A 26148-nucleotide genomic window follows, 5' to 3' on the forward strand; every position below is an offset into this window, starting at 1 on the left:
AAACCCTGTTTAACTTCATTGGCTTTGCTGTTCCCAGTTTCCCCATGGAAGAAACAAAGTGCTAGATTTATATTCATTGTCAATAACAGAACAATAATTGTGGTGTGCCAGTTGGACCAGGCAGTTAGTGAAGAGACTACATAATCCTTGTGAGTTGCGAGGACCAGTGGTGTAATGGTGATTTTTTCCCCCCACAGCGGTGCAGTGTTTCAAGTTCTATGTACTGCATGTGCACCCGTACCGTAAGGTTACGCTGTTGTCCCTGTGCATCAGTGTTGTTTTTGACAGCAAATTTTGAATAAAATGTCATTTAGTCATAATTTAGTCACCTGAAAAGTTTTAGTTTTAGTCTAGTTTAAGGCGACTAAATCTACAGTTGATTTAGTCGACTAAAATGTAATTTGGCAGGCCTTGATGGTATCGTAATGACTGATTTTACACTTGGATGCGTGCTGAAAATAGCCGATCTACAAGCTCGCAGCGCGACGCGTTGTGAGCTCTGCTAGTAGATCTGCTAGTATCTGGACACTCGCCGCGCGCGCTACGACCAAAACACCACTGGCGAGGACCAGAGTTTGAATCCGACTCCTGTCATCTCCCATGTCTCCCATCTCCCTCAGTTTTCCGTCTCTCTACACACTCTTCTATCTAATGCAAAGAAAAAGCTGCCAAAGTAATCTTCATGCACATGTCAAAGTTGAAATACAATAAGGTGAAATATATTCCTCTCTGATGGTCACTGGAGGAAATCAAACTCTGTGTGATGATTGCTCCTGCCATTAAATGTAATCAAGCTGTCTGCAATTATATCAGCGTTTGGGTAATCTTTGCCCTGAGACGTAGATAATGAGTCTCATTTAGGAGTGAGCCTCTCTCAGTCCCAACACATCATTCCCCTACGACCTCGTCAGCTATTTCAAGCTCAGCAAATTCAGCAGATTGGAAAAATGGCCTTCCTTTTCTGTCCTTAATTGATCCTGCATATCGGCCCGTCGGTAATGTGGAATAGAGAATGGCATGACTAATACACAGGCCGACACACATCTCCGCGTCTTTGAGTTTTCCGAGGAACGAGCCTTGTGATTCATGAAGGCTGTGTTTGAGCAGGAAGACAGCCGCCTGACAGACTTCCACCGCGAGAGACGGTCTGCTGGGAATTCATGCTTGGGAGTGCAGAAAACTGTATGTTATCATTTTGACAGTGGTGCTGTTTCACTTTCCTTTTGTTTAGGCAAAACCCCCCCGGAGGGACGCTTCTGCGATGAAAGAATAGTCCAAATACAAAGTGCAGAGTGCTGAGGAGGGGGGGGGGGGGAGGGAGGTTGGTGGATGAGTTTCAGTGCAAGGTCACAGTCACATCCTTCCTGTCCTGGCCCTGGTGTTTCTAGGGCTATGGGTATACTATACAGTAGGGTTCCTGGCTAGGGCTGTCACAATTATTACATAATCGTCTAATCGCAATTATTTTACATAATCGCAATTATTTTGTGATAATCGTCATAATCGTTTACATGTTGAAAAGGTTTTATGGTCAAACATTTAAAAAATAGAGATCTACAAGTTCACAACGCATCGCATCGCGACGTGAGCTTGTAGATCGTCTATTTCCACTATCAATGTTCTTTTTTAAGTATAACGTTGTCAAATATGTCAGTCGTTTCTTTGTATATTTAGGTCATGTGTCATATCTGCCATGTGCAACTTCAAAGCCTACAAGCCAAACGGACATGTAATTGTCAACGACAAAAACACAATTAAATCGTTAATCGCAATTATTTGAGTGACAATTAATCGTCATGTAAAATGTCATAATCGTGACAGCCCTATTCCTGACGGGACTTTGTCTTTGACCATAATATGGTGTGTGTGTGTGTGTGTGTGTGTGTGTGTGTGTGTGTGTGCGTGTGTGTGTGTGTGTGTGTGTGTGTGTGTGTGTGTGTGTGTGTGTGTGTGTGTGTGTGTGTGTGTGTGCGCGTGTGTGCGTGCGTGCGTGCGTGCGTGTGTCCCTCCCCTTTTCCAGGTTCTGAAATGGGTGGAGGAGACGGTTCAGGCCCTGAAGGTTCATCTGCTGTCCTCCAACCACGACAGTGCTCAGGAAAACACGTGGGAGGTGCCCTTTGACCCTAGCCTGAAAGAGGTCACCGTGTCGCTCAGTGGACCAGCACCGCAGATCCAGCTCACAGATCCCCTTGGTAGGCAAAGGGTTCAGGCCAAAGTTGCCTCGTGTTTTATTTAAAGAACGTCAGCTGTATGCAGACCCACTTTTACTGCATATTGGCTGGTCTACTTGCCTTTGAGTCTCATGATTTATAAACATAGACTTATAAACATCACGGTGATATATGTTAACATAATGGATGAGTGTGATTATGGCATGCTGTAACACCTCCTTTATGGCTGGCTGCTTTAAGCAATGTGTTTATTCGTAGGGATAACACATTTCTACAAAGTTTAAGCACATGAACCCTTGCGTCCGTTTTATGGGGGCGAACATTCACTGAAAATAGCCGATCTACAGGCTCACAGTGTGTTAAAATATATGTGCAAAATAAATTTGATGTAGAAGTCAACAAAGGGAAAAAGGAGGGGGGCAAGGATAGAGCCAGGGGGACCTCCAGTCAACGAAGGGTTTAATTAAGTGGTTAAATGAAAACATGATTGTTTTCAATCATAAACACATTATAGAGATAAATGGACACTTACTTTGCTTTAAGCAACCGATGAGCTGAAAATAATTGATCTTACCGAACCAGAATAATAATTTTCTTCAACATCTTCTATTGATTTTCTATAGGTCGTATTGTTGGTGTGGAGCAAGGTCTCACGGAGCTGCTGAACATCCCCAACTCAGCTCGTGTTGTCAATCTGAAGTTCCCCAGACCTGGAACGTGGAATCTGAAGGTATAAACCCTGGATATAAAATAAAATCCCTTTATCGGGAGCTATTTGATGTGCAGACTTATATTAATCTACCAAATTCTTTTTACTTTACTTCATACTGGCTTTATTCAGTTGTATTATCCCTAAAGTACTATATCGTCGTTGTCGGGTGGAAACCTCGTATCTCCAAGTTTCAAAGTTTTAAAGCCCTGCTTCATCATACAAGGCCGTCGCACAAAAGTAGTGAAAACAGCAGATCTACAAGCACACAACGCCTCGCACCTGCTTGTAGATCGGCTGTTTTCACTAGTTAAATAATTTTAAAATGATAAATGCAAAACAAACGGTTATGGACATACAAGGTTTTCACCCGACAACGACGATATGTACTAATCTGTGTTTTGTTAAGTATGCAATAATATTGTGTTCTAAATAAAAAAATACATATTGTACTCACAAGGAGCTAGTAAACCATTATACAATGTGAAACATCGATTCAGTGGTTACATTTGTATTGCATTGTTTTTATGATACTCCTTTGTACAAAAAGTATCCTAATAGATCCTGATTTAATGGTACATTTGTCAGTAAGCTCCTCCAGTACGATGACAGGCAGAGTAAACATCCAAGCCTCATTTTTCACAGGTCAGCTGCAGTGGTCGACACACTCTGAGGGTGACGGGCGTCAGCAATCTGGACTTCCGTGCTGGCTTCTCCAGTGTGCCCGCCTCCGAGTTCAGCTACACCAGGGAGAGGCCTATAAAAGGTGCTGTGCACGTGTTCAGGGACGTGCTGGGCCCCTGATTCAGCCCGGGAAAAAGAGTTGGAGAGGCCCTCATTGCAGCGCTATAGAGAGAGATCTCTCTCTATAGCGCTGCTGCTACTCAAAGACTTGCCATTTCAGATCATGACAAGTGACAAGCCAATCGGCCAATTATATGAGTTATATTTAGTCATTGTCGGGTGGAAACCTTGTATGTCCAAAACCATTTTAAAAATGATTTAAAGTAGTGAAAACAGCCGATCTACAAGCACACAACGCCTCGCACCGCGAGGCGTTGTGTGCTTGTAGATCTGCTGTTTTCACTACTTTTGTGCGACAGCCTTGTATGATGAAGCAGGGCTTTGCTTTGCGAAAAAATGTACAAATTTGGTTCCCGCCCCGACAGTAACGATTTACTTTGTTGGCCGCCCAGCCCCCAAAATGGAACCAAGGCCGACATTTTATTTCTATTTTTTTCCTAATGGCCGGCCGGCCTGGACTGGCCGGGAATGAACCGGCCGTTCAGGAGTTGTCCTGCTTTTCCCAGTGGCCAGCACGTCCCTGCACGTGTTGATCTGTGGCGTGTTGTTTGGCACATCTCATTTAGCTGAGATCATGTGTGGAAGAAGGTGACTCATCATGTTCTTTCATCCCCTCTCCCAGGAGTTCCAGCGCACGTTCTGTTGAAGTGCACGGGCTTAAGGCCCCCGGGCCAGCTCAGCCATGTGGAGCTGGTGTCTGGTTCGGGCCGCTCGCTTCGCACTCTCCCCGTGCCCATGCCTTCTGACCTGGGCGGCCGAGGGCTGTGGAGTCTCCCCGAGTTCCGCACCCCCTCCCAGAGTTTCTTCATCAAGGCGACCGGGAAGGACGAGGAGGGGTACCGCTTCCAGAGGCTGTCCAGCGTCAGTTATACCAACATTGTTCCAGGCAAGGCAGCCCTGACAACCACCCGCTCACCTACACACAGGAACACGCACGCATGCACACGCACACACATAACCAAGCACACACAAGCCCCCCACACAGACACACACTCTCAGGGGCGTCACAAGGGGACGGGGGGAGTGGGACTGAGTTACTAGGGCCCAAGGTGGAGGGGCCTTAATTATTTAAAACTTTAGCTATTGAAAAATAGCAGATATACAAGCTCACAGGCGAGCTTGTAGATCTGCTATTTTTGAAAAGACGTGAAAATGTGTGCAAATCTTTGAATATATGTATTTTTTAACATTTGTAACTAACATTTTGCTTCTGGGGGGTCCCTGGAACGAAATATTTTGAGATGGGGGTCCATGGCCAAATACATATAATTTTTGTATTTTTTGTATGTGTCCTTCACATGAAAAAGTTTGAGCACCACTGACATAGAAACATAGTTTAAAAAAAAAAAAAACCTTAGAAGGATTTGTAATATTCAAAGATATTCACGATAAAAAAAAATAGCAGATCTACAAGCTCGCAGCACGGCACACGGTGCTGCGCTGTGAGCTGGTATATCTGCTATTTCTCAATAGTTAAAGCACAGGGGTCCCACAGTGAATCCTTGTACCCAGGGCGCCCCTACACACTCTGTCTCTCTCACATCATCACCTTCCTTCGCGACCCTTGACCTTTGCGTCCTCCTCTCGTTTTGCAGATCCCCCCGCAGTGAGCATGCCCGGCGAGGTGCACGGCTTCTACATGCAGCCGGCCGCCATTGACTGCTCGGTGCAGAGTGACATCCCTTACAAGCTGAGATTCACCAGGAACGGGGTCGCCCTTGGAGGGACAAAGTTCTTTCAGTGAGTCTCTCTCCCCTTGTTCTGTGTTAATTTCGTCAGCAAATTTTGATTTAGTCTTAGTCTTAGTCTTTTGAATAACACACCATTTAGTCTTAGTCCTGTCTTAGTCTTCTGAAATAGTTTTAGTCTAGTCTTAGTCGACTAAATATCAACATATTTTAGTCTTAGTCTTAGTCTTTTAGGCTAAATCTTTTAGGCTAAATATAACCACATACCTCTGAACAAGTCATTGTCTTCTACTGCCTGTTACTTGGTCAAAATAAACCATGCATAAAAGATGTATTTGGCTTTAATTTCATTGCACAGTTACATACGTGTACATTTTTACAGCCATTAGTCTTAGACTTAGATTTAGTCTTCTTAAATTATTTTAGTCTAGTCTATTTATTATTGACAAAATATCGAAATCTTGTAGTCTTTTAGTCTTTTAGTCTTAGTCTTAGTCTTAGTCTTAGTCGACAAAATGAACACTGCTTGTTCACCCTGTTTCGGTACTCTGTGACACTTGGCTCGCCTCTCTTTTGGATGCTACGGCGTCACGCACTCGTTCCCCGCTGTAAAGAAAACACTGATTAGGTCACTCAGCAAAATATTGCGCGGTTACCAGTTAGCGGGACTGTAAAGTATTAGCGTTGGTTGACCGTATTGCACTTTATTGCTTCATCAGCCAGGAAACTGGCACATGATAATCAATTTTGACTACGTTACGTACATATCCATCCTGGACAAATACCAGAGTGTTTTTCTTACGTTGGTTTCCGACGCTCTGTGTTGAATTACTTCGTTCAAAAAGCGAGGCTGACTTTAGGTGAAAGGTATTCCAGTTGTTCATGTGTGCCAGGGACACCAATTGTACCGTCATCTAAAAATAGGGACCTGTTTCCGTCACGCTCCTGCCAGCTACAGTATCTGTTAACCCATTTAGAACGGGTACACATTATTGTTTATCATTATTTTATGCTATTTGCTATTGAAAAATAGCAAATATACAAGCTCACGGCACAAGCTTGTAGATCTGCTATTTTTGAAAAATCGTGAAAATTAGAATTTTGATTCTATAAGTGTCTTTTGAATCCTTCTAAGATTTTTTGAAAAACCCTATGTTTCTATGTCAGCAATCTGGCCAGCCATTGTCAAAGAAAAGGTCCTTTTCACTTAACTGGAGCTCAGTTAGTCTGTTCTTGAGAGACTACTATGTCAGGTGTTCTCAAACCTTTTCATGTGAAGGACCCCCAAAATGATATGTATTTGTCCACGGACCCCCATCTCAAAATATTTAGTTCCAGGGACCACCCAGAAGCAAAATTTGAGTTACAAACGTTCGCTTTGAAAATACATAATATTCAAAGATTTGCACACATTTTCACGACTTTTTCCAAAAATAGTAGATCTACAAGCTCGCAGCGCGGCACTCGGTGCCGCGCTGTGAGCTTGTATATCTGCTATTTTTCGCTGGTTAAAGCATTCAATAATTCTAGGCCTGAATGGGTTTTAATGTCTTTGTCTTCCAGGACGTCAGCCAGAGCATCCTGGGAGATAGCCCACGCCTCCGCTGACGATGAGGGTCCGTACGAGTGCATAGCGGAGAGCACTGCAGGTCTGGGTCAAGCCAGGACGCAGCTGACTGTCAAAGGTATGTGCCACATATGCATCCATGCACATACTGTATACAGTGCATAGCACACCTGCACGTGCGTGTACAAACATCCATGTGCACACCCATACACACCCACTAACACAGACAAGCTGAGCAAACAACTGTGTTATTTACATAGCCAGTACGCATGCACATACATACAACGTCCACAACCACACACACACACACACACGCACGCACGCACGCACGCACGCACACACACACACACACACACACACGCACACACACACACACGCGCCCGTCTGTGCACGCGTGCGTGCGCGCGCAGGCAGGCAGGCAAGCACGCACACACACACCTATTCTCGTGGTCCTCATGCGATCATACATCACAGTCTCGGAAAAAGTCTTTGAAATGCTTTCCAACAGAGCCTTATCTGAGGATTTATGGCTCAGAACATCAATGTGATAGAAAGCACGCCGCTCCAAACATTTGTATTTTAGAAGTAAACTATTTCCCCCAACTGTTTGTCCACTGTTGATACTGCTCCGTTTGATCTCGCTCTTGTTTTTTTCTCGTGTGTGTGTGTGCGTGTGTGTGTGTTTCCAACGAGACAGAGCCCCCACCCGCTCTGAGGGCCCCCGTCAACGTGAGCTCGTCCGTGGGAGCGGTGGCCACGCTGTCCTGCCAGGTGGAGGGCTCCATGCGCTACAACCTGACGTGGCACCGGGCGGGCCGCGCCGTGCCGCTGTCCCACGCGGGCCGGGTCAGGCTTCTGCCCGACTCCTCCTCCCTGCAGATCAGCGGCGTCCGCCCGCAGGACGCCGGGGAGTACCACTGCGAGGCCACCAACGCTCACGGGAACAGCAGGATCACCGTGTGGCTTCTCGTCCCAGGTATATACCGTGCTATATGGCGAGCGGAGGGAAAGAGAAACAAAGACCCCTCAGGTCATCTGGTTAACCCGTTTAGGCCTATAGGATTGTTGACTGCTTTAACTGTTGAAAAATAGCAGATATACAAGCTCGCAGCGCGGCACCGAGTGCCGCGCTGCGAGCTTGTAGATCTGCTATTTTAGAAAAATCAAGATTATATTGATATATCTATTCAAAAGCGAACATTTGTAACTCAAATATTTGCTTCTGGGGGTCTCTGGAACAACATACCGGTATGTTGAGTCTGCGGTCAAATACCTGTAATTTTGGGTCTCCTTGACAAGAAAAGGTTTGAAAACCACTGATTTAGGGGAGGGATTTAGAAGTCAGGTCAAAGATCGGGTCAAAGATATTCAAAGACTTGCAACACATTTTCACGATTTTTCCAAAAATAGATTTTTCAATAGTTAAAGCATAAAATAATGGTTATAACGCGACTCGGGCAGCGTTCCAGGTTTTTGCGGGTTAAATGCTTAACACACCAGGGCCCACGTACCTCTGTCAGGCCGCCTCCGTCATCTGGTTTCCATTACCGGCCCCCAGCCTCTCTCTCTCTCTCTCTCTCTCTCTCTCTCTCTCTTCAGTAGGACTTAGCCACTTCCCGGGGCAGAGCATGCTTCACATCAGCCCCACAGAACTGATGCATGTTGAAGAATTGTGGCTTCCGTCAGACGTTTTGTCATGCGTTTGAAATAAAACAAAAAGAAAACACAAATGTGAAACATGTCCCTCGTTGGGATCCGTTGGTCCATGACATCATAGATGTGATCGCCGATGTTCATGAGCATTGTCCAGACTGTCAGAGGTTTGTCATGGCTCAGCATTGACGGGAGCGAGTCATGACGTGTTGTAGTCTACAGCAGTGGTTCTCAACCTGTGGGTTGGGACCCCCAAATTATTTTGGGGGGGGGGGTCCCCAGAATATTAGCTTAATGTGAAACATTGTTCTCTCACTCAAAAGTAAACAAACCAACATAAATTTAAAGTGTATAGAGGGTATCTGCACATTTCCTAAGTGACAATTTAAGGACTTTTTAATACCTCTAAAATGACAAATTAAACATTGGTCAAATTGTCAAATATTAGAGGCAGAAATTGTGAAAAAATAGCTGTGAGCATGTAGATCTGCTATTTTCACAATAGAACTGTGTTATACAAAATGTAATGCCTCAACTCTTAGTGCTCGTCAGGGTGGGTTCGGAGGTCCCCAGTTAAAATGCGATTATTTTGGGGGTCGCGGCCTGAAAAGGTTGAGAACCACTGGTGTACAGACAGAGACGTCAACGGCCTGACTCAACCTTTTCCCTTGATTCCCTTTGCAGAGGCTCCTTCCGTGACAGTCAGTCCCCAGAGCCAGCTTTTCTCCCGCGGGGACGAGATCCGCCTCGTCTGCACAGCGTCCGGCTCCCCGCCTCCCTCTCTCTTCTGGAGCCACGGAAACATGTTCCTCACTAATCGGCCGAGGTAAAGTAACTCTTCTGCCCACTCAACACCTCCGGCAACGGGTCCTGGGAGAGCCTGGGAGAGTCGTTAGATTCCACTTAAATCGCTCGCTAGAAATGCTCAATTGCCACATCTTGTTTGCATCACCCCGGCTGATGTATATTATCGCTTAACAATGCAGTGTCTTTATCCAAAACCACAAGTACATTTTGCCGACTATTTAAATGCATAACGTCAAAGGAAATCTGCCTCGAGCAAATCCAAGAATGTCCCCTGGTATAGCATATCGTCACTGTCGGGGCAGGAACCTCGTATCTCCAAGTTTCAAATTTGTAATTTTTTTCCGCAAAGCAAAGCCCTGCTTCAGCGGTGCGAGGCGTTGTGTGCTTGTAGATCGGCTGTTTTCACTAGTTTAATTCATTTTTAAAATGATAAATACAAAACAAACAGTTTTGGACATACAAGGTTTCCACCCGACAACGACGATATGCAATCGCCAAAACATGAGTTCCCGTTTATGGTGTTCTGTCTTCCACAGATTGAGTCTGAACCAACACGGCCTCCTGGTCATCAAAGGAGCCCTCCCAAAGGATGCTGGGAACTACACATGCCTGGCGACCAATGAGGCCGGTACCGCCTCGCAGTCGGTCTCTCTCACCTATGCAGGTAAGCAAGGATAGGACAGGAGGAGGTTATCATGAAGCGATTACAGCGACAGCGATGATATTTTATGGTAAATGTCGTAAAATCGACAATGTAGATATTTCCGTGATAAATGTCTAGGGCAGGGGTTTTCAAAGTGGGTGGGCACCCTGGGGTGCCGCAAGATAATTTGATAATATTTGGAATTTATTTGGACAAAAAAATATTTAGTATCATTTTAAACTTGAAGTACAAAGTTATTTTCAGTCAGTTCTAACCAAAATGGCTATTATCTCAATGTTTTCCTCGCAACATAATCACTAAAATATCGTCACTGTCGGGCAGAAACCTCATATCTCCAAGTTTCAAATGTGTACGTCTTTTGGTAAAGCAAAGCCCTGCTTCATCATACAATACTGGGGCTTTATTTTCGTCCATGCCCTCATCCCTAAACTGTTTTGTCATTTTTTATTATTTTGAAAAATATTTTTTTAATATTTCAAATAGCTGATCTACAAGTTCACGTGTCGATGTAGATCGGCTATTTGAAGTATTTTAAAATGTTTTTCAAAATAGTAAAAAAAGGCAAAGAAGTTAAGGGATAAGAGGTAAGGTATGGACGTAAATATAGCTGTTTATTTCCAAGGACATTTTGAAAAATCTTTCTTGTTCTGAATCATGTTTGAATCCACCTTTGCAACGATTTTGGAGGTGGGAATCTGGTTGTGTTGGGAAATTGGGAATGGAGGAGTACGTCCTGCATATGTGCATTTTCAAAACGGGTGATAACCTATTCCGCACATGGTGTGTGCTCTGTGTGTGCACTCACTCGCCTAGTGGGTTGCTCAGGTGGTTCCCACGAATGTCAAGGCCTCGCTGTTGGTGCGCCTGCCTCGTTTGCCATAGTCTCGCGTGGCCAGACTGTTGACTCCGCGATTTGGAAATGCTCCCGTCATACAGTCTGGTGCATCGAAAGAAGAACGATGAGTACCGGTTAAAGCGGAAGTGAAGCCTCCTCGTCACTTCCGTTTCCGTCTCACATCGCACACATTTATCATTATATAAATAAAAATCATATAAGCATGTTTAGCTTGCTGCTTAGCAGAAATGACATTTTAAAATATATTTTCTTGAACGATAATGCCCGTTTCCATTACTCGCCGTTCGGGAGCTGCTGTTCCAGACTCTATATAGCATTCAGAGATTGTGGAATAGTTGTCTGGCTACGCGAGACTACGTTTGCCAGGGATTTAAAAAGTAATGGGTGTAATTCTTTATTCAGTTGAGAGCGAAACAAAATGAGTGCTCCATTCTCTGACCCATCCAGGCTAGCAGTGTGTGTCTGTGTGCTTATACTGTATGCTTTTTATGCATGATTACCGGTCTGTTGGAAAATGTCTACATATCATGGGAAATGTGTTGAAGACAGACTGAAATGTTGACTTGCAATATGGATAATAATCAATACGTCATCGTGTGTCACTTTGTTCTTTAGAATATAGACTTTTTGTAATGTATCGAATTGCAACAGTGATAATATCACAGTAACTGCTGTATTATTGTGTGATGTCCAGAGATTTTCAGAATGAGTAGTGACTCAGATACTGCAGTTCATTTTCGGGGATCCCACACTTCAGGGTGTTGCCGACTTCCATCCAACAGCATGTGACTTGAATGAACGTGTGAATGATTCAAAGTGTCAGTGGTGATTTGGCATTGAAGTACTGTAGAACACAGACAGCCCTCCTTGGGTGTCGTGAGAGGGCTGAAAATCACAGCCATGGCGTTTAAGCCTGAGAATGTCAGTTAGTGGTTGACAGCGACGTGAACTGTGATGGACAGTGGCAGCCTCTCCCCAAGGCATGCTGGTATTATACACCCACTTTTCTCTGAGTATCGCTTTTTGGAGCTGTGTGAAGCACAGGCTCCCTATACGTGGCCGTGTGGGTCTGTCTGTCTGTCTGTGTGTCTGTCTGTCTGTGTGTCTGTATGTAGCCTGAACTTCCTAAACTTCGGCACGCTACTAGTCCCACAGTTTTGCCACCACACACTCGCGCCATATGTCAAATCGACCGGCTTACTCGGGAATCGTGGGCTAGTAACTTGCTAAGAGAAAGGTTCACTAGTTTAATTGATATTAATTTATTAGTGAATTAATTTTCCCCATTGACTTATAATGGGAATCGCAAAAACTCACATTCAATTATTTGTCTCTCGCAAACCATAGGGGCTAGAGTTTCAAGACTTGGAGAGGAGGTTCATAATGATTTCAAGGATTAAATAAAAAATATTTGTGTCATTTGGCCGCATGGTGGCGCCATAACACCCCACTTTACGTTTTGGCCTGTAACTCTTGAACCGTAGGTCGGAAAATTAAAAATATTTTTTCCCTGGATTCCTTGGGTCATGACGCATCTCCCCATATAGGCCACGCCCATTTGCGCCATGATAGATTTTCCGCCATCTTGAATTTTCTCCAAAACACACTTTTTGCTCCTTTTCCTACATATTTTCTTCAAATGTCACAAAAATCGGTACACATGATCCACACACACACACACACACACACACACACACACACACACACACACACACACACACACACACACACACACACACACACACACACACAGCTCCACTTCACACGGGTGTGATTTTTTATTTCTTTTTGGCGGGGCATTTTTAGGTAGAGAGACAGTTAACCAAGGACAGAGAGAGAGAGAGGAGAGACAAGGGTCGGATCCTCACTAGGAGCATATGGTCCATGCTCTAACTGGCTGAGCCACCAGGCTCCCCCTGAGTGTCATTTCTAACAACGCTGATGTGTCACGACGGCAAGGGCCTGGCGGTAGACATCATCTCACCCTCTCAGCTCAGCTGTCTCCCTGCTCCAATAGCATCTATCCCCGCTCTGTTGTTGACACGGCCATCGCGCTGAAATGTCAACTGCTATATTTGCCTTGCGTCAGTATACGGTGAGGCACTGGTAGACCTTAAAGCTGCATTCCGGAACTTAATTTAATGAATAAGACCCATTTATTTGAGTTATTCTAACCAATCTTGTGGAAGAGTATGTTGAATGTAATATGACTAGCAATCTGCAGTTATAACTAGCACATCTACTGTGGTTGAAGGTGGACAGTGGTTCTCAACCTTTTCTTGCTGTGACCCCCAAATCATATTTTAACTGGGGACCCCCCACCCTGACGAGCACTAAGAGTTGAAGCATTACGTTTTGTATAACACGGTTCTATTGTGAAAATAGCAGAACTATATGCTCACAACGCCTCGTGTTGCGAGGCGTTGTAAGCATGTAGATCTGCTATTTTCACAATGTCTGCCTCTAATATTTTATAATTTGGTCAATGTTTAATTTGTCATTTTAAGAGGTATTAAAAAGTCCTTTAATTGTTACTTCAGAAATGTGCAGATACCCTCTAACTTTATGTTGGTTTGTTTAGTGTTGAGTGAGAAAACAATGTTGCACATTAAGTTAATCATCTGGGGACGCCCCAAAATCATTTGGGGACCCCCCTGGGGGTCCCGACCCACAGGTTGAGAACCACTGGGCCTACTGGTTGACAATTAGCACTGCCTGAAGCCCATGAGTGCAATAATTCCTGAAGCCAAATGGGGTTGGCCTCTTGCTTGAGTGCTAGAATTGGGGTCTCTCGCGTGGGAGACCTGGGTCAGGAACTAAACCTGGGCAGGAGGAAATCCTGTAAATGTTATGGATTGCTGCTTTACAATTTAAGTTAATATTCAAGGGGTTAAAGTTCTCAGTCCTGGGGACAGATTTCAGTCTTGAGGATTCCATAGGGGCTGTTTCTGAGATCAGTGCAGATCTGCAAAAACACAAGGGAGAGGTGTAGCGATGAATGGCAAAGTCGTCAAAATGCTGTCAAGTGATCTGCAAACTAAAAAGCAGTTATAATTTCAAGATATGAGTATTTGAATTGGCCAGACTAGCCATAGAATAGGCTATAACCGAACTTCAGAAGATACATCTATAAAATGAAGCGTGGATTGGCACACACACATTCAGTGAGGGCAGTTCAGAACTTCAGGGAAACGCCCCAAATATTGGTGTTTCAAAGATCACATATTGGGACATGGTCTGACAATGTTCAGTCTTGGGATTTATTTTGGCTTTAACCCCTGTATATTACTTTGCTTTCACATTCGACATTGCGTGTCCCAAATTATTTGGTGGACATATTGTTTTAATCATGTACAGATCAATCTCAGAAAATTAGAATATTTTGTAAAAAGTAAATATTCTTGAAACTTTCATATATTTCTTGAACCTTTCATCTATTCTAGATACATTGCACATTCAGTGAATTATTCCAACCCCTTTGTTGTTAAAATTCTGAATTTTTATGGCATACATGAATATCAAAAGTCCATATTTCAGAATATTACAATATTACACGAGACCACTCAAAACAAGGATTTATATTAATGAAATGTCAACCTTCTGAAGTCAGAGTTGCTTGAAGTCCAGTGGGAAGTTTCTGCAGTCAGTTATGATTTGGGGTGCTATGGCATCTGCAATGCTTTTTTACAAAATATTCTAATTTTCTGAAATTGATCTGGTATATTGATACATTTCTATCCTCGATTCCCTTCCTATCTCCAGAGTCACCCAGCATAACAGTCGTACAGCAGACCGTTCTAGTGGCTATCGGAGGAGATGCCACCCTGCAGTGTCAAGCCACGGGTATCCCCCCTCCCCTCATACAATGGTACAAAGGTAATACTAGTCATACACAACGTACATATTATTTACTAAGTGCAATGTTAAAAGTGTTCCATTCTATATGCGGTTGTATATAGGCTGCTTTCCTGAGCGCTCCCCTGTAGAGAGCGCCGCCGCCGTTGCCGTGGTGTGCAACAACAGCTGCCAGTGTGTAGAACCGAGTAGAAGAAATATTATTGAAAATGAGAAATACTCAAGTAAAGCGCAAACACTCAAAGTTGTACTTAAGTACAGTATTTAAGTAAACGTAGGCTTCAAGTTACTTTATGCTACTGTTTACACGGCAGCTAATGGCGGTGGCACCCTCTGCTCAGGAAATCGGTCTATAGATAGATTGATTGAGTATTTTATTAGACCAAAATGGAGAACAGTATAGTCAATACAATAAAAAAAATTAGTACAGTACAAGTACAGTTAAACACCCGGCCTAAAAGGAGCATCCCAAATAAGTCCCTTTACAGTCTATCTTTTACGTCGGAAGTCCATGGACCTATAGGTGGTAATAGTAGAAGTGGTAGTAGTTAATTGGAATTCTTTGTCCCAGACCTCACATTATTCAGACAGAAACTAGTTGACAGGTTAAAAAAACAATCTATGTGTGTGTGTGTGTGTGTGTGTGTGTGTGTGTGTGTGTGTGTGTGTGTGTGTGTGTGTGTGTGTGTGAATGTGTGTGTGTGTGTGTGTGCGTGCGTGTGTATTTCCAGGTGATCTTGAGGTGGGCTCTGCTCCATTCGTTACCCAGGACGTGCACCGTGGGACGTTGCATATTCGAGAGGTGGTGGAGGTGGATGCTGGAGAGTATACCTGTGTGGCAAGCAATTCTGCCGGGTCTTTCACTGGCAATGTCGTTCTGGAGGTTGGAGGTGAGAAGTCTGGCTTTAATTTCATGTCAAGGTGTTAAAGTGAAAAGAGACATTGAATGTCTCTTTTCATTGAATGTGAAAAGAGATTGAATGTGAAAAGAGACACGTGTCAAGGTGTTTAGGTGAAAAGAGACATCGGATGCAGCGATATTCTCTTTTATCCCTGTGGTTCTCAACCTGTGGGTCGGGACCCCCAGGTGGGTCCTCAAATTATTTTGGGGGGTCCCCAGATGATTAACTTAATGTGCAACATTGTTTTCTCTCTCAACAGTAAACAAACCAACATAAAGGTTACGTGTATAGAGGGTATCTGTACATTTCTAAAGTGACAATTGAAGGACTTTTTAATACCTCTAAAATGACAAATTAAACACTGGCCAAATTGTCAAATATCAGAGGCAGAAATTGTGAAAATAGACGATCTACATGCTCACAACGCCTCGCAACGCGAGGTGTTGTGAGCATGAAGATCTGCTATTTTCACAATAGAACCGTGTAATGCTTCAACTCTTAGTGCTCGTCAGGGTGGGGGTCCCCAGTTAAAATATGATTCATTTGGGGGTCGCAGCCTGAAAAGGTTGAGAACCACTGTTTTATCCCACGTTAACCTTTTCAACTCTGAGTGACCTCATGTCTGTGCGTACTTACCTTACCCTGTCTGCCCTTTATACTGTATTGTACATTGTGATAATCCAATGGGTCTGGTATATTTTGGGGGATATTTTGTAGCCTTGGAATCCAGACTCCGTTCAGGGTTTTTTTTTCCTTCTAAAGTCATTGGTATTTTGTCTGATGAGAGCATGCATTATGTTTTATACCCTGCTGCAAAGCCAAATTTCCCACTCGGGACCATAAAGTCTGCACTTGAAAAGTGGGGGGGATTGTATCCCCCTCGTATATTTCATCGTCGTGCTTTCATATTTAGTGCATGTTCATGTTTCAGCGTTCAACAACGAAACCCAATACCTCTTTGTTACCGCTATTCCCACTACAGGAGGCCCCTTGTTTTCCGAAGCGCCCGTCGACATCACTGCCAACGTAGGAGAGAACATCACGCTGCCCTGCGTCGCCCGGGGTTTCCCGCTGCCCACGGTGACATGGCGCAGACAGGATGGCAGACAGATCCTCACGAAGACCGACAGCCAGAGTAGAACGATGCAGCTGGAGAACGGGCATCTTCTGATCCATAGTGAGTCACCCGCCATCCGTCTGACACGATCACGACACCAAAGGCTAGGGCTGTCACGATTATGACATTTTAAATGACGATTAATTGTCACTCAAATAATTGCGATTGACGATTTAATTGTGTGTTTGTCGTTGACAATTACATTTCTGTTTGGCTTGTAGGCTTTGAAGATGCACATTGCAGATATGACACATAACCTAAATATACAAAGAAATGACTGACGTATTTGACAACAGTATAATTAAAAAATAACATTGATAGTGGAAATAGCCGATCTACAAGCTCACAACGCGTTGTGAGCTTGTAGCTATTTCCACTGTTTTTGAAATGTTTGAAAATATATGAAAATTTCTCAACATGGAAACGATTATGACGATTATGCAAAATAATTGCGATTACCTCAAATAATTGCGATTAGACGATTATGTAATAATTGACAGCCCTACTAAAGGCACACAATAAACTGATTTGACACCCAGTGAAGGAATAAACATGTCTTATGAATTTGCTTCACAGAGGGTCATCAATCAGGGTGGTTTAGGATTGATGTTCCTGCCAGAATTGGCTGCGTTTGTGGGTTCGAAGCCGGCAGGGTTGAACTCTGTAACTCCACGCGTGACTCCTTCAGGCCAGCCGGTTCAGCAGCGAGTAGAACTGGGAGGGATAGCGAGTTCATCTGCACACATTACGCCCTCCCAGTGAAACTCTTTGTCTGGAATTTTCGTCATTTTAGGGGCAAAGCCACTTGGCCTTAGGTGTTGTCCATTGTTTGAGGGCAGGAAGGCCATCCATTAAAATAAGATTTTTGATTGAATTTAAGTGTTAATTATGATTTTTAATTTAATATGTAGACTATCTGCTGTGAAATAAATAAATGATGGTATTTACAATCTGATCCACGCTCAGCCCAGCGCTGGTCAAAGATACTGGATTGGTTTAAACATGGAGACTCAACAAAAGACACTGGTGTCAGCATGACAAGAAAGAGACACTGGTGTCTACGTATTGACAAGATAGAGACAGAAGAGAAGGTGGTGCAGTCAGCTGAGGCATTAAGGCCACTGTGGTCTCTGGGCATGCCATTTTTCTGGAGGGGCAACGACAGCCATGGCCTCCCTGAAATTCCTGCCCTGGACTGTGTCAGCTGTAACAAAGTGATTAGTATTGATCCTGTGTGTGCTGGTGAAGACTTGTGGTTGTACTCCTCCATTGAACTCAATTGACCTTTGGGGTTTTGGGGGTTTACTCTATATAGTGTTACTAACACAAGTTGGAAGAGAACAATAGTGTGTGTCTTAAATTAATAGGCAACAAACAAAACATAAGCAAATGTTTTCTAAGGTAATGAAAATAGAGCAAAAGAGTTTGGAAACCCCTGGTCTACACCCTCTCCAAGACCAACAGTAGGGGTTGACAATGTCAAGTGACTATACTCATGGGGGGAATTGACTTCTTTCCTAGAAGACATTGTATTCTTGGAAAATAATGTTTCTACTTTTTCTTCTTCTTTTCTTTATTGTACTGTTTACTAGAGGTTCGCGGGCCTTCGGCTCACATCTAGAGTCCACGCCCGCTAAAAAAAAAAAAAAAAAAAAAAATTGGGGGGGGGGGGGGAACACTATTGTGCCGCAGCGCACGTTTCCGGTTGGACATATTTGACCGCCGGACGCACTGGAGAGAAGTGACTGTTAAGCCTCTGCTAGTTCTCTGCAGCAGGCACATGCAAACACAGTGGTGTCAAATTTCTCTCTCTCTCTCTCTCTCGCTTGCCCGCACCCCCTCCCCTGTTGCCTCCTCTCGTGCTTAGCGAATGAGCGGACGGCATAGGGTTAGGGGCGGTACTCCTTACGTCCTAGACGACTACCTATGAGTTGAAGTCGATGTAAAGGGGGCGTGAAGTGGGATGCGGCTCTTAGAGGAATGTATATATAAGATTGGGTTTTCAAAGAAGCCATCATTGTATGAAAGCAGTTATTACACATTGATATTTTATATCATCATTAAGAAATGGCGATTGAAAAATTCCATTTCACTTAACACCACAGAATGAAAAATAGAAAACTCATAAACAAAAGAAAACAAATCATGTATCAATGTCAATAACACATTTGTAATCCGCATAGCAGTACAACCCTCCCACCACAACAAGCCCACTCTCCTCCAGACCGCAGACAATGATTCAATCAGGAATGAATGGGAAATGAAACTAAAAATAAAAATAAAGGAAGAAGTGGGTTGTGGAAAAAAAGAAAAGGAAAAAAGGAATGAATTGGAAAATAATGTTTCATCTAAAATGTATTTCCATTTATATACTGTATATAAAGATCATTGATTTAGGTTCATCGTCCACCATCTCTTGTCTGAAATACGGATGGTTTGGAAAAAACTATTTAAAGAAATGGTTTCAAACTACCGTTGTTTTGGGTTGAGATTGGTACATTTCCTGGGGCAATCTGCCCAGATCATGCATGTCACACATGTCTTCTTCTTTTTTAGTTTTTTACTCTCAAAAAGCACCTGCAATGTAGTGCATTTGAAACTACGTTACAGTGCACATCATGGAGTGATCACTGCTTGCCTCCTGTGAATTGTTTTATTTTAATTTTTGTTTATTTTATTTTTTATTTCATTGCTGAGTGAGGTCAGCAGACAAAGTCACATGAGTGAGATGAAAAAACCTGAGTGAAATGTGCCAATGTCAACCAGAAACATCTGTAAGAGATTAATGTTCACACATATTGTACTTCATCATTCTGTTCAAAAGGTAGGTTGTATGTAGTCTGTCTTGCGTTCTCCGTCCTTCAGTGAAGTTGGGCTTACGTTCAAATCAAGTTGAGGTGAATTTCAGCCATGAACCCTGGAAGCCTTGAATAATATAAAATGACTAATCTTGGCCACTGGAGGAGATTCTTATGTGCTACCCTTTAAACATTTATAGTGTGTGTAATATTATATTGGAGGAGAACAGTAGTATTTGCACGCAGAAGTGGTCTCTTGCTTCCCTCACTGATCCCGTCTGTGGTTGCCATCTGACCTAATTTGCTCAATCTGTTGCAGATGGCTATATTTTCACCTGCCATTGTTTGAGATGGAACCTAATGGAACCGTGTCACTCGCGCGCACGCCTCTCTGATCCCTCGCTATGGTTTCGTTTCGTGTTTACACGTGTTGTCACCGGCTATTTAAACACCAGTCCAGCTCTCCAAATAGAAGAATTGAATCATATGTTGATCTTCCATCATGTGATCCCCAGGGAATTGACTGTGCAGGATATGTGTGTTAGCCCGGCGGGACAGCTGAGGCAAACCCATTAATCCTATTATGCTCTATTTATAACTCTAATTTCTGCACGGCCAAACCGATCATCATACCATATCCACATTGAGTGGACGATCTATAGACAGAATGATATATCTGTTGTTAGTGTGCACTTGTCAACCATATTAAACACTCGGTTTCCTTTTTCCAGCGAGCATGGATGTCTATGCTTATGGCTACTTTATAGAGTGATGAGTGTATATCGCCGTTGTCGGATGAAAACCTTGTATGTCCAAAACCGTTTGCTTTGCATTTATCATTTTTAAAATGATTTAAACTAGTGAAAACAGCCGATCTACAAGCACACAACGCCTCGCGGTGCAAGGCGTTGTGTGCTTGTAGATCGGCTGTTTTCACTACTTTTCTGCGACGGCCTTGTCTGATGAAGCAGGGCTTTACTTCGCGGAAAAACGTACAAATCTGAAACTTGGAGATACAAGGTTTTTGGCCCGACAGTAATCTGAGTTCCCAGAAGTTCTTTTTTTAGGGGGTTGAGAAGAACTTCTGGGTTAAAACTATGATATTCCTGGCCAGGAAGTTGTCCCAGGCTCAGAATCTGAGCTGGGACAATATAGACAATGTAGAGCCCTGTGCAAACCTTCAAAACATTCAGAATAGAAACCAAACAACCAACACTACAACAATCTGCAGCCCATGTTTCGAGGTGAATCCTACCAGACTAGCCCGACAGTGACGACATGGCAGTAAGTACAGCCTTTTCAATGCCAACCGTGTGCTTCCCCGCAGGTCTCTGGTTGGACGATGAAGGAGTATACATATGTGAAGCCAGGAACCAGTTTGGAAACGTCAGGACGGAGGCCAGAGTCAGCGTCGGTGGACTTGGTAGGCTCGTTTAGTCTCGTTTTCGTCTACACGCCATTGCTTCATCAGTATGTCATGTTTTCATACGCCCTCGTTTGTCACACGGGTCTGCAGGCGAGCTCGCTGACTGCTATCTTAACTGCACACATTGTGGGCTTATTAACATATTGGTCACCACTCACCACCTACCTCAGGGGTGGGCCACTATATTTTCACACTCACTCCAGAGTGCCACAATGCATATACAGTCAAAAATAGCAAAAATAGCAGATCTACAGCTCAAAACGCGTCGCACAGTTGCCCATGTATGACCTACCTATGCTTCAGTTTCTCAATTTGAAACACGTGGCTGTAGCCTTGGTTGTAGCCATAACAATGTCAAATGCTCCTTTCTGTTTTCACAACGGCCGTTTACTCTATATACAGTATTTATATCCAGCTGTCTATTTATTGATGCTCCTGCGTCTACCCACAGAGCCCCCCCTTTTGGCCCAGGGTGCCCCAGTCATCACCACTGGGATTGGCCAGTCGCTGAGCATTCCTTGCATGCTATTGGATGGAATACCTCTTCCAGAAAGACACTGGTCCCAAAATGGAAAACCTGTAAGATCACGGAGTGTACTAAATATTTATGCATACCTTTGGACACTGCACTATTAGGTTGTGTTAGTAGTTTTCTTTTAGTATTTCTGCTTGTGTTTGACATGATGTAGAGATACTTGTTGCACTAACTAGCATTGACTGTTATGGTCACTTTGATTTGGGCACTGTATTATGTTTTGATAGTCGTGCTTTAAGACACTTTATGTATATATATTATTCGTTCCCTTTCCTGTTGTACCTTGCTCTTACTGTACTTACTGTACTCTGTACTCTGTTCTTGTTTTTTCTTTTTATCTTTTTCATACTTCTCTGTAACTTTGTAAATAACCTTATACTGCTGTGCTGCCTCTGGGCAACACATTTTCCCCCTTGGGATAATAAAGGTATCTATCTATCTATCTATCTCATGCAGTATGTGTGTTTATCATTGTTTGACAGGCAGCCTTTTTTTCTGTTCGTGCTGTAGGTGAAGCAAACTGGAAGAACCTTTCAGAGGAGTGATGGCAGTCTGCATATTGAGAGAGCCATCGCAGAGGACACCGGGAGATATGTCTGTACCGCTGTCAACGTCGCCGGTACAATGAACATCACAGTCACTCTGGAAGTCCACGGTAAGAAGAAGGCACACTTATAATCCACAGCAGGGGTTCCCAAAGTTTTTTGTCTCAGGGCACCCCATGAATATTTCTTTAATCCGAGGCACCCCTACATTATAATTTTCACTCCCAGCACCTTATATTCATAGCATATCGTCGTTGTTGGGTGGAAACCTTGTAGGCCTATGTCCAAAACCGTTCGTTTTGTATTTTTTTATCGTTTTGTTTTTTATGTATATCAGCAGATCTACAAGCACACAACGCCTCGCATCGCGACAGTCTTGTATGATGAAGCAGGGCACATTTGAAACTTGGAGATACAAGGTTTCTGACCGACAGTGATGATATTTTAGTGATTATGTTGTGAGGAAAACGTTGAGATAATAGCCATTTTGGTTAGAACTGACCGAAAATAACTTTGTACTTCAAGTTTAAAATGATACTAAATAATATTTTTTCAAGTGTCCAAATAAATTCCAAATATTATCAAATGATCTCGTGGCACCCCTGGACTGAGGGGGGGGGGGGGGGGGGGGGCTCGTCGAGACAATCGTTTTGCAAGAATGTGCTGACTCAGCATGAAAAGCAGCATGTCAGTGATGCCTCGACCACCTGCTGTCATGGTAATGAGTACTCTCCACGTAGCACATGTTTTGATGAAAGGGGGTCATTCTCTTCATGAGCGCTGTAATGACAGACAGGGCAGATTATGGTTCATCATCAGTTTGTAATGAAGAAATGGTTCATGCAGTCAGGCTGCAGACTTAAGGCCGGCGATAATTCGCTGCCTGCCCGCTCACGGCCCAGTCAGACAGCTGTGTTTCTGACCCACTTCTCACCCACAGCGCCGCCCGAGATCAACGCGGGTCCCAACCACTACATAGCTAATGAGGGCGTAGCCGTCACACTGTCCTGCGAGGCCAGCGGAGTTCCCAAGCCAGCTGTTGTCTGGTCTAAGGTAGGATGTCACGCTATCTTAGCCCAAAATGCACTTTACTTAATGACCATTTTGGATGCGTCCCATGAATCCGTACATGACTAATGGAGTGGCTTTGTTTTCCACAACAGAATCTAAAGGGAAATCATAGTTTTGGAACATTTGTTTTGAGATTGATCACCCCAAAGGCAATGCTAAATCAACTTTTAAATAGAGGCAATATTGTACACATGATGGTAATCAAACCAAAGTGATCATTTTTCAGGATTTTTTCTTTTCTTTTTTTTTTGCCTAATCACTTTTCTTTTATATTGAACTAATAGCTGTCTATCGTTTTTTGTAATGTGATCCAACAAGTAATCATCTACTCTGTTTCCTAGATTATTTAAAATTGATTACTTTGTTAGAGATGATATCATGGGTTTACTGAGCACGCACTATTGCCAAGAAACAGATAATAAGATGCAAAGATATATATGTATGCCGATTCATAGTGGCAACAAACTATTTTCTGGCCTTGACAGACCATAAATCCAAACAGAAAAGTCCTATCTGATTGCATTAAACAATGAGTGAGTTAAACTCACTTTGCCACTCACTTTGCCACTCGATTTGCCATTCACGTTATGCTCGCGCATACCCTCTATACTGTACAGCAGCATGCAACCATTTTGAAAATAGCCAATCTACAAGCTCCCACCCTGTCGACCATAAGAGTTGAGGCATTACATTATGTTTAACACGGTTCTTTTGTGAAAATAGCAGATCTACATGCTCACAACGCCTCACGGTCCGAGGCGTTGTGAGCATGTAGATCGGCTATTTTCACAATTTCTGCATCTAATATTTGACAATTTGGCCAATGTTTAATTTGTCATTTAGAACTATTAAAAAGTCCTCAAATTGTTACTTTAGAAATGTGCAGATACCCTCTATACACTTAAACTTTATGTTGGTTTGTTTACTGTTGAGTGAGAAAACAATGTTGCACATTAAGTTAATCATCTGGGGACCCCCCAAAATAATTTGGGGACCCCTCTGGGGGTCCGGACCCACAGGTTGAGAACCGCTGAGTTAGGCTATTTTTACAATGCCTTCTTCTAAGCATTCTCTGGTAGCTGCTCTGGAGTGGAATACATTTCTATTCTTGTCAGATAAAAATGAATCTGCAAAAGCCATCTCGTCTTGAAAGGAAGTGAGTGCGCTGCTGCTGCTGTTGCTGCAGGCTGTACGTGTTCCCATGTGTACATGTGTTTTGGAAAAGAGAGCTTTAAGTGGATCTCGGTAATTACACAACGCATCAGAAGTTGGACTTGAAACCTTTAGCCCAGTTTAGTGTCCCTGTGCTGTTGTTTATACAGCGTGTAAACTCTGGATTTGTCCTCATGGGTGTCGCACCTACACAAGGTGCGACACCCAAGCTCACAGCGTGGCACCGAGTGTTGCGCTGCGAGCTTGTAGATCTGCTATTTTTTTTTTATCGTGAAAATGTGTGCAAGTCTTTGAATATTTCAAATCCTTCTAAGGTTTTTTTTTTAAAAAACCTATGTTTCTATGTCGGTGCTTAAACATTTTCATGTGAAGGACTCCCAAAATGATATGTATTTGGCCACGGACCCCCATCTCAACATTTTTAGTTAGAGGGACCCCCCAGAAGACAATTTGAGTTACAAATGTTCGCTTAAAAATACATAGGCTATATTCAAAGATTTGCACACATTTTCATGCCCTTTCAAAAATAGCAGATCTACAAGCTTGCAGCGCGGCACTCGGTGCCGCGCTGTGAGCTTGTATATCTGCTATTTTTCTATAGCTAAAGTAAAACATTATTAAGGCACCTCCACATTGGGCCCTAGTAACTCAGTCCCACTTTTCCCCCCCTTGTGACGCCCCTGTTTGTCCTGCCCTGTTCCCTGCACCCCCCAGGGAAGACAGCCCCTAGCCAGGGAGAACACCTTCCCTCAGTCCGATGCTGACGGCCACCTCCACCTCCTCCACCCGACTGCGGAGGATGCCGGCATCTACATGTGCACCGCCACCAGCCCTGTGGGCTACGCCAGCCGAGAGGTCCAGCTCAGTGTTAACAGTAAGACCTAAACAGATTCCACCACATTCACCCAAACATAACGGCGTTTCACAGAATGTTAACGATAACAATGACAACTGCCCTCTCCTTAGAGGGGTGAGATTCTGACTCAAAGAAGTCCACTTAGCTTTCGGGAATATCTAACATGATTGGACCAGGAATCATCTATACCACTGCACTGGGTCGGAACCCATTTGTGGGTCGCGGAGACGCGGACACATTTTTATGGGTCCTTTTATTTTTTGTTTCCTACATTTTGTTTTTAATTATTATTATTTCAAAACATTTAAAAAAAAAACACTCACAAAAAAGCAAAAATTCTCATGACTTAACAAAATTCATTGTTTTTTTCCCCCAGTAATTTCATGGAGAAATCCAAGAAAAATTCAAAAAATTCCATAAATTAGAACACAAATGTTTAAGAAGTGGTGAAAATAGCCGATCTACAAGCTATCAACGCTGCACGAAGCGACGAGTTGTGAGCTTGTAGATCTGCTGTTTTCACTAGTTTGGGTCCCGGGCGCGAATGTATAATTTCTCTTTCGGGCCACCAGCTAAAAAGTTTGGGAATCTATACAGTCTGGTTACATCTGGTCTCGCTCTCTCCCCAGCCATGCCCAAAATACTGGGCGTAAGCGGGCACGACAACACGGTGAAGATGGCCGCCGAGGTGGGCACCGAGGTGGTCCTGCCGTGCGAGGTCCAGGGCAGCCCGTCCCCGCTGGTCACGTGGAGCAGGAACGGCCAGCCCATCCCTCCCGTCACCGCCTGGTAAGAGCAGGGTTCCCACGGTCATGAAATTCCTGGAAATATTTAGAAATTAGAAAGGTCCTGGAAAAAAAAAGCTATGCATTGTCTTTGGTTATTGATTGTGTTAATACCTCTGAAATGACAAATTAAACATGGGCCAAATTGTCAAATATATAGAGGCAG

The 26148-nt window shown here is 43.5% G+C and overlaps 1 protein-coding gene across 1 annotated transcript in view; it reads left to right on the forward strand.

Moving 5' to 3' along the window:
* Positions 1-26148, forward strand: part of hmcn2 (hemicentin 2) — a gene marked incomplete at its 5' end in the record, with an annotated part of 113910 nt that overhangs the window by 9701 nt on the left and 78061 nt on the right. The window contains 18 exons of the mRNA XM_080738531.1: positions 2021-2192; positions 2795-2901; positions 3526-3646; positions 4307-4570; positions 5280-5424; positions 6936-7057; positions 7637-7915; positions 9277-9418; positions 9936-10063; positions 14682-14795; positions 15506-15664; positions 16659-16853; positions 20919-21014; positions 21469-21596; positions 22063-22207; positions 23038-23150; positions 25056-25215; positions 25827-25986. Of these exons, the coding sequence (XP_080594657.1) occupies positions 2021-2192; positions 2795-2901; positions 3526-3646; positions 4307-4570; positions 5280-5424; positions 6936-7057; positions 7637-7915; positions 9277-9418; positions 9936-10063; positions 14682-14795; positions 15506-15664; positions 16659-16853; positions 20919-21014; positions 21469-21596; positions 22063-22207; positions 23038-23150; positions 25056-25215; positions 25827-25986 (2750 nt within the window). The remainder of the gene's footprint in view (positions 1-2020; positions 2193-2794; positions 2902-3525; positions 3647-4306; positions 4571-5279; positions 5425-6935; positions 7058-7636; positions 7916-9276; positions 9419-9935; positions 10064-14681; positions 14796-15505; positions 15665-16658; positions 16854-20918; positions 21015-21468; positions 21597-22062; positions 22208-23037; positions 23151-25055; positions 25216-25826; positions 25987-26148) is intronic.

This window comes from Nannobrachium achirus, assembly GCF_963921795.1.
Source record: "Nannobrachium achirus genome assembly, chromosome: 12".
Lineage (NCBI taxonomy): Eukaryota > Metazoa > Chordata > Actinopteri > Myctophiformes > Myctophidae > Nannobrachium > Nannobrachium achirus.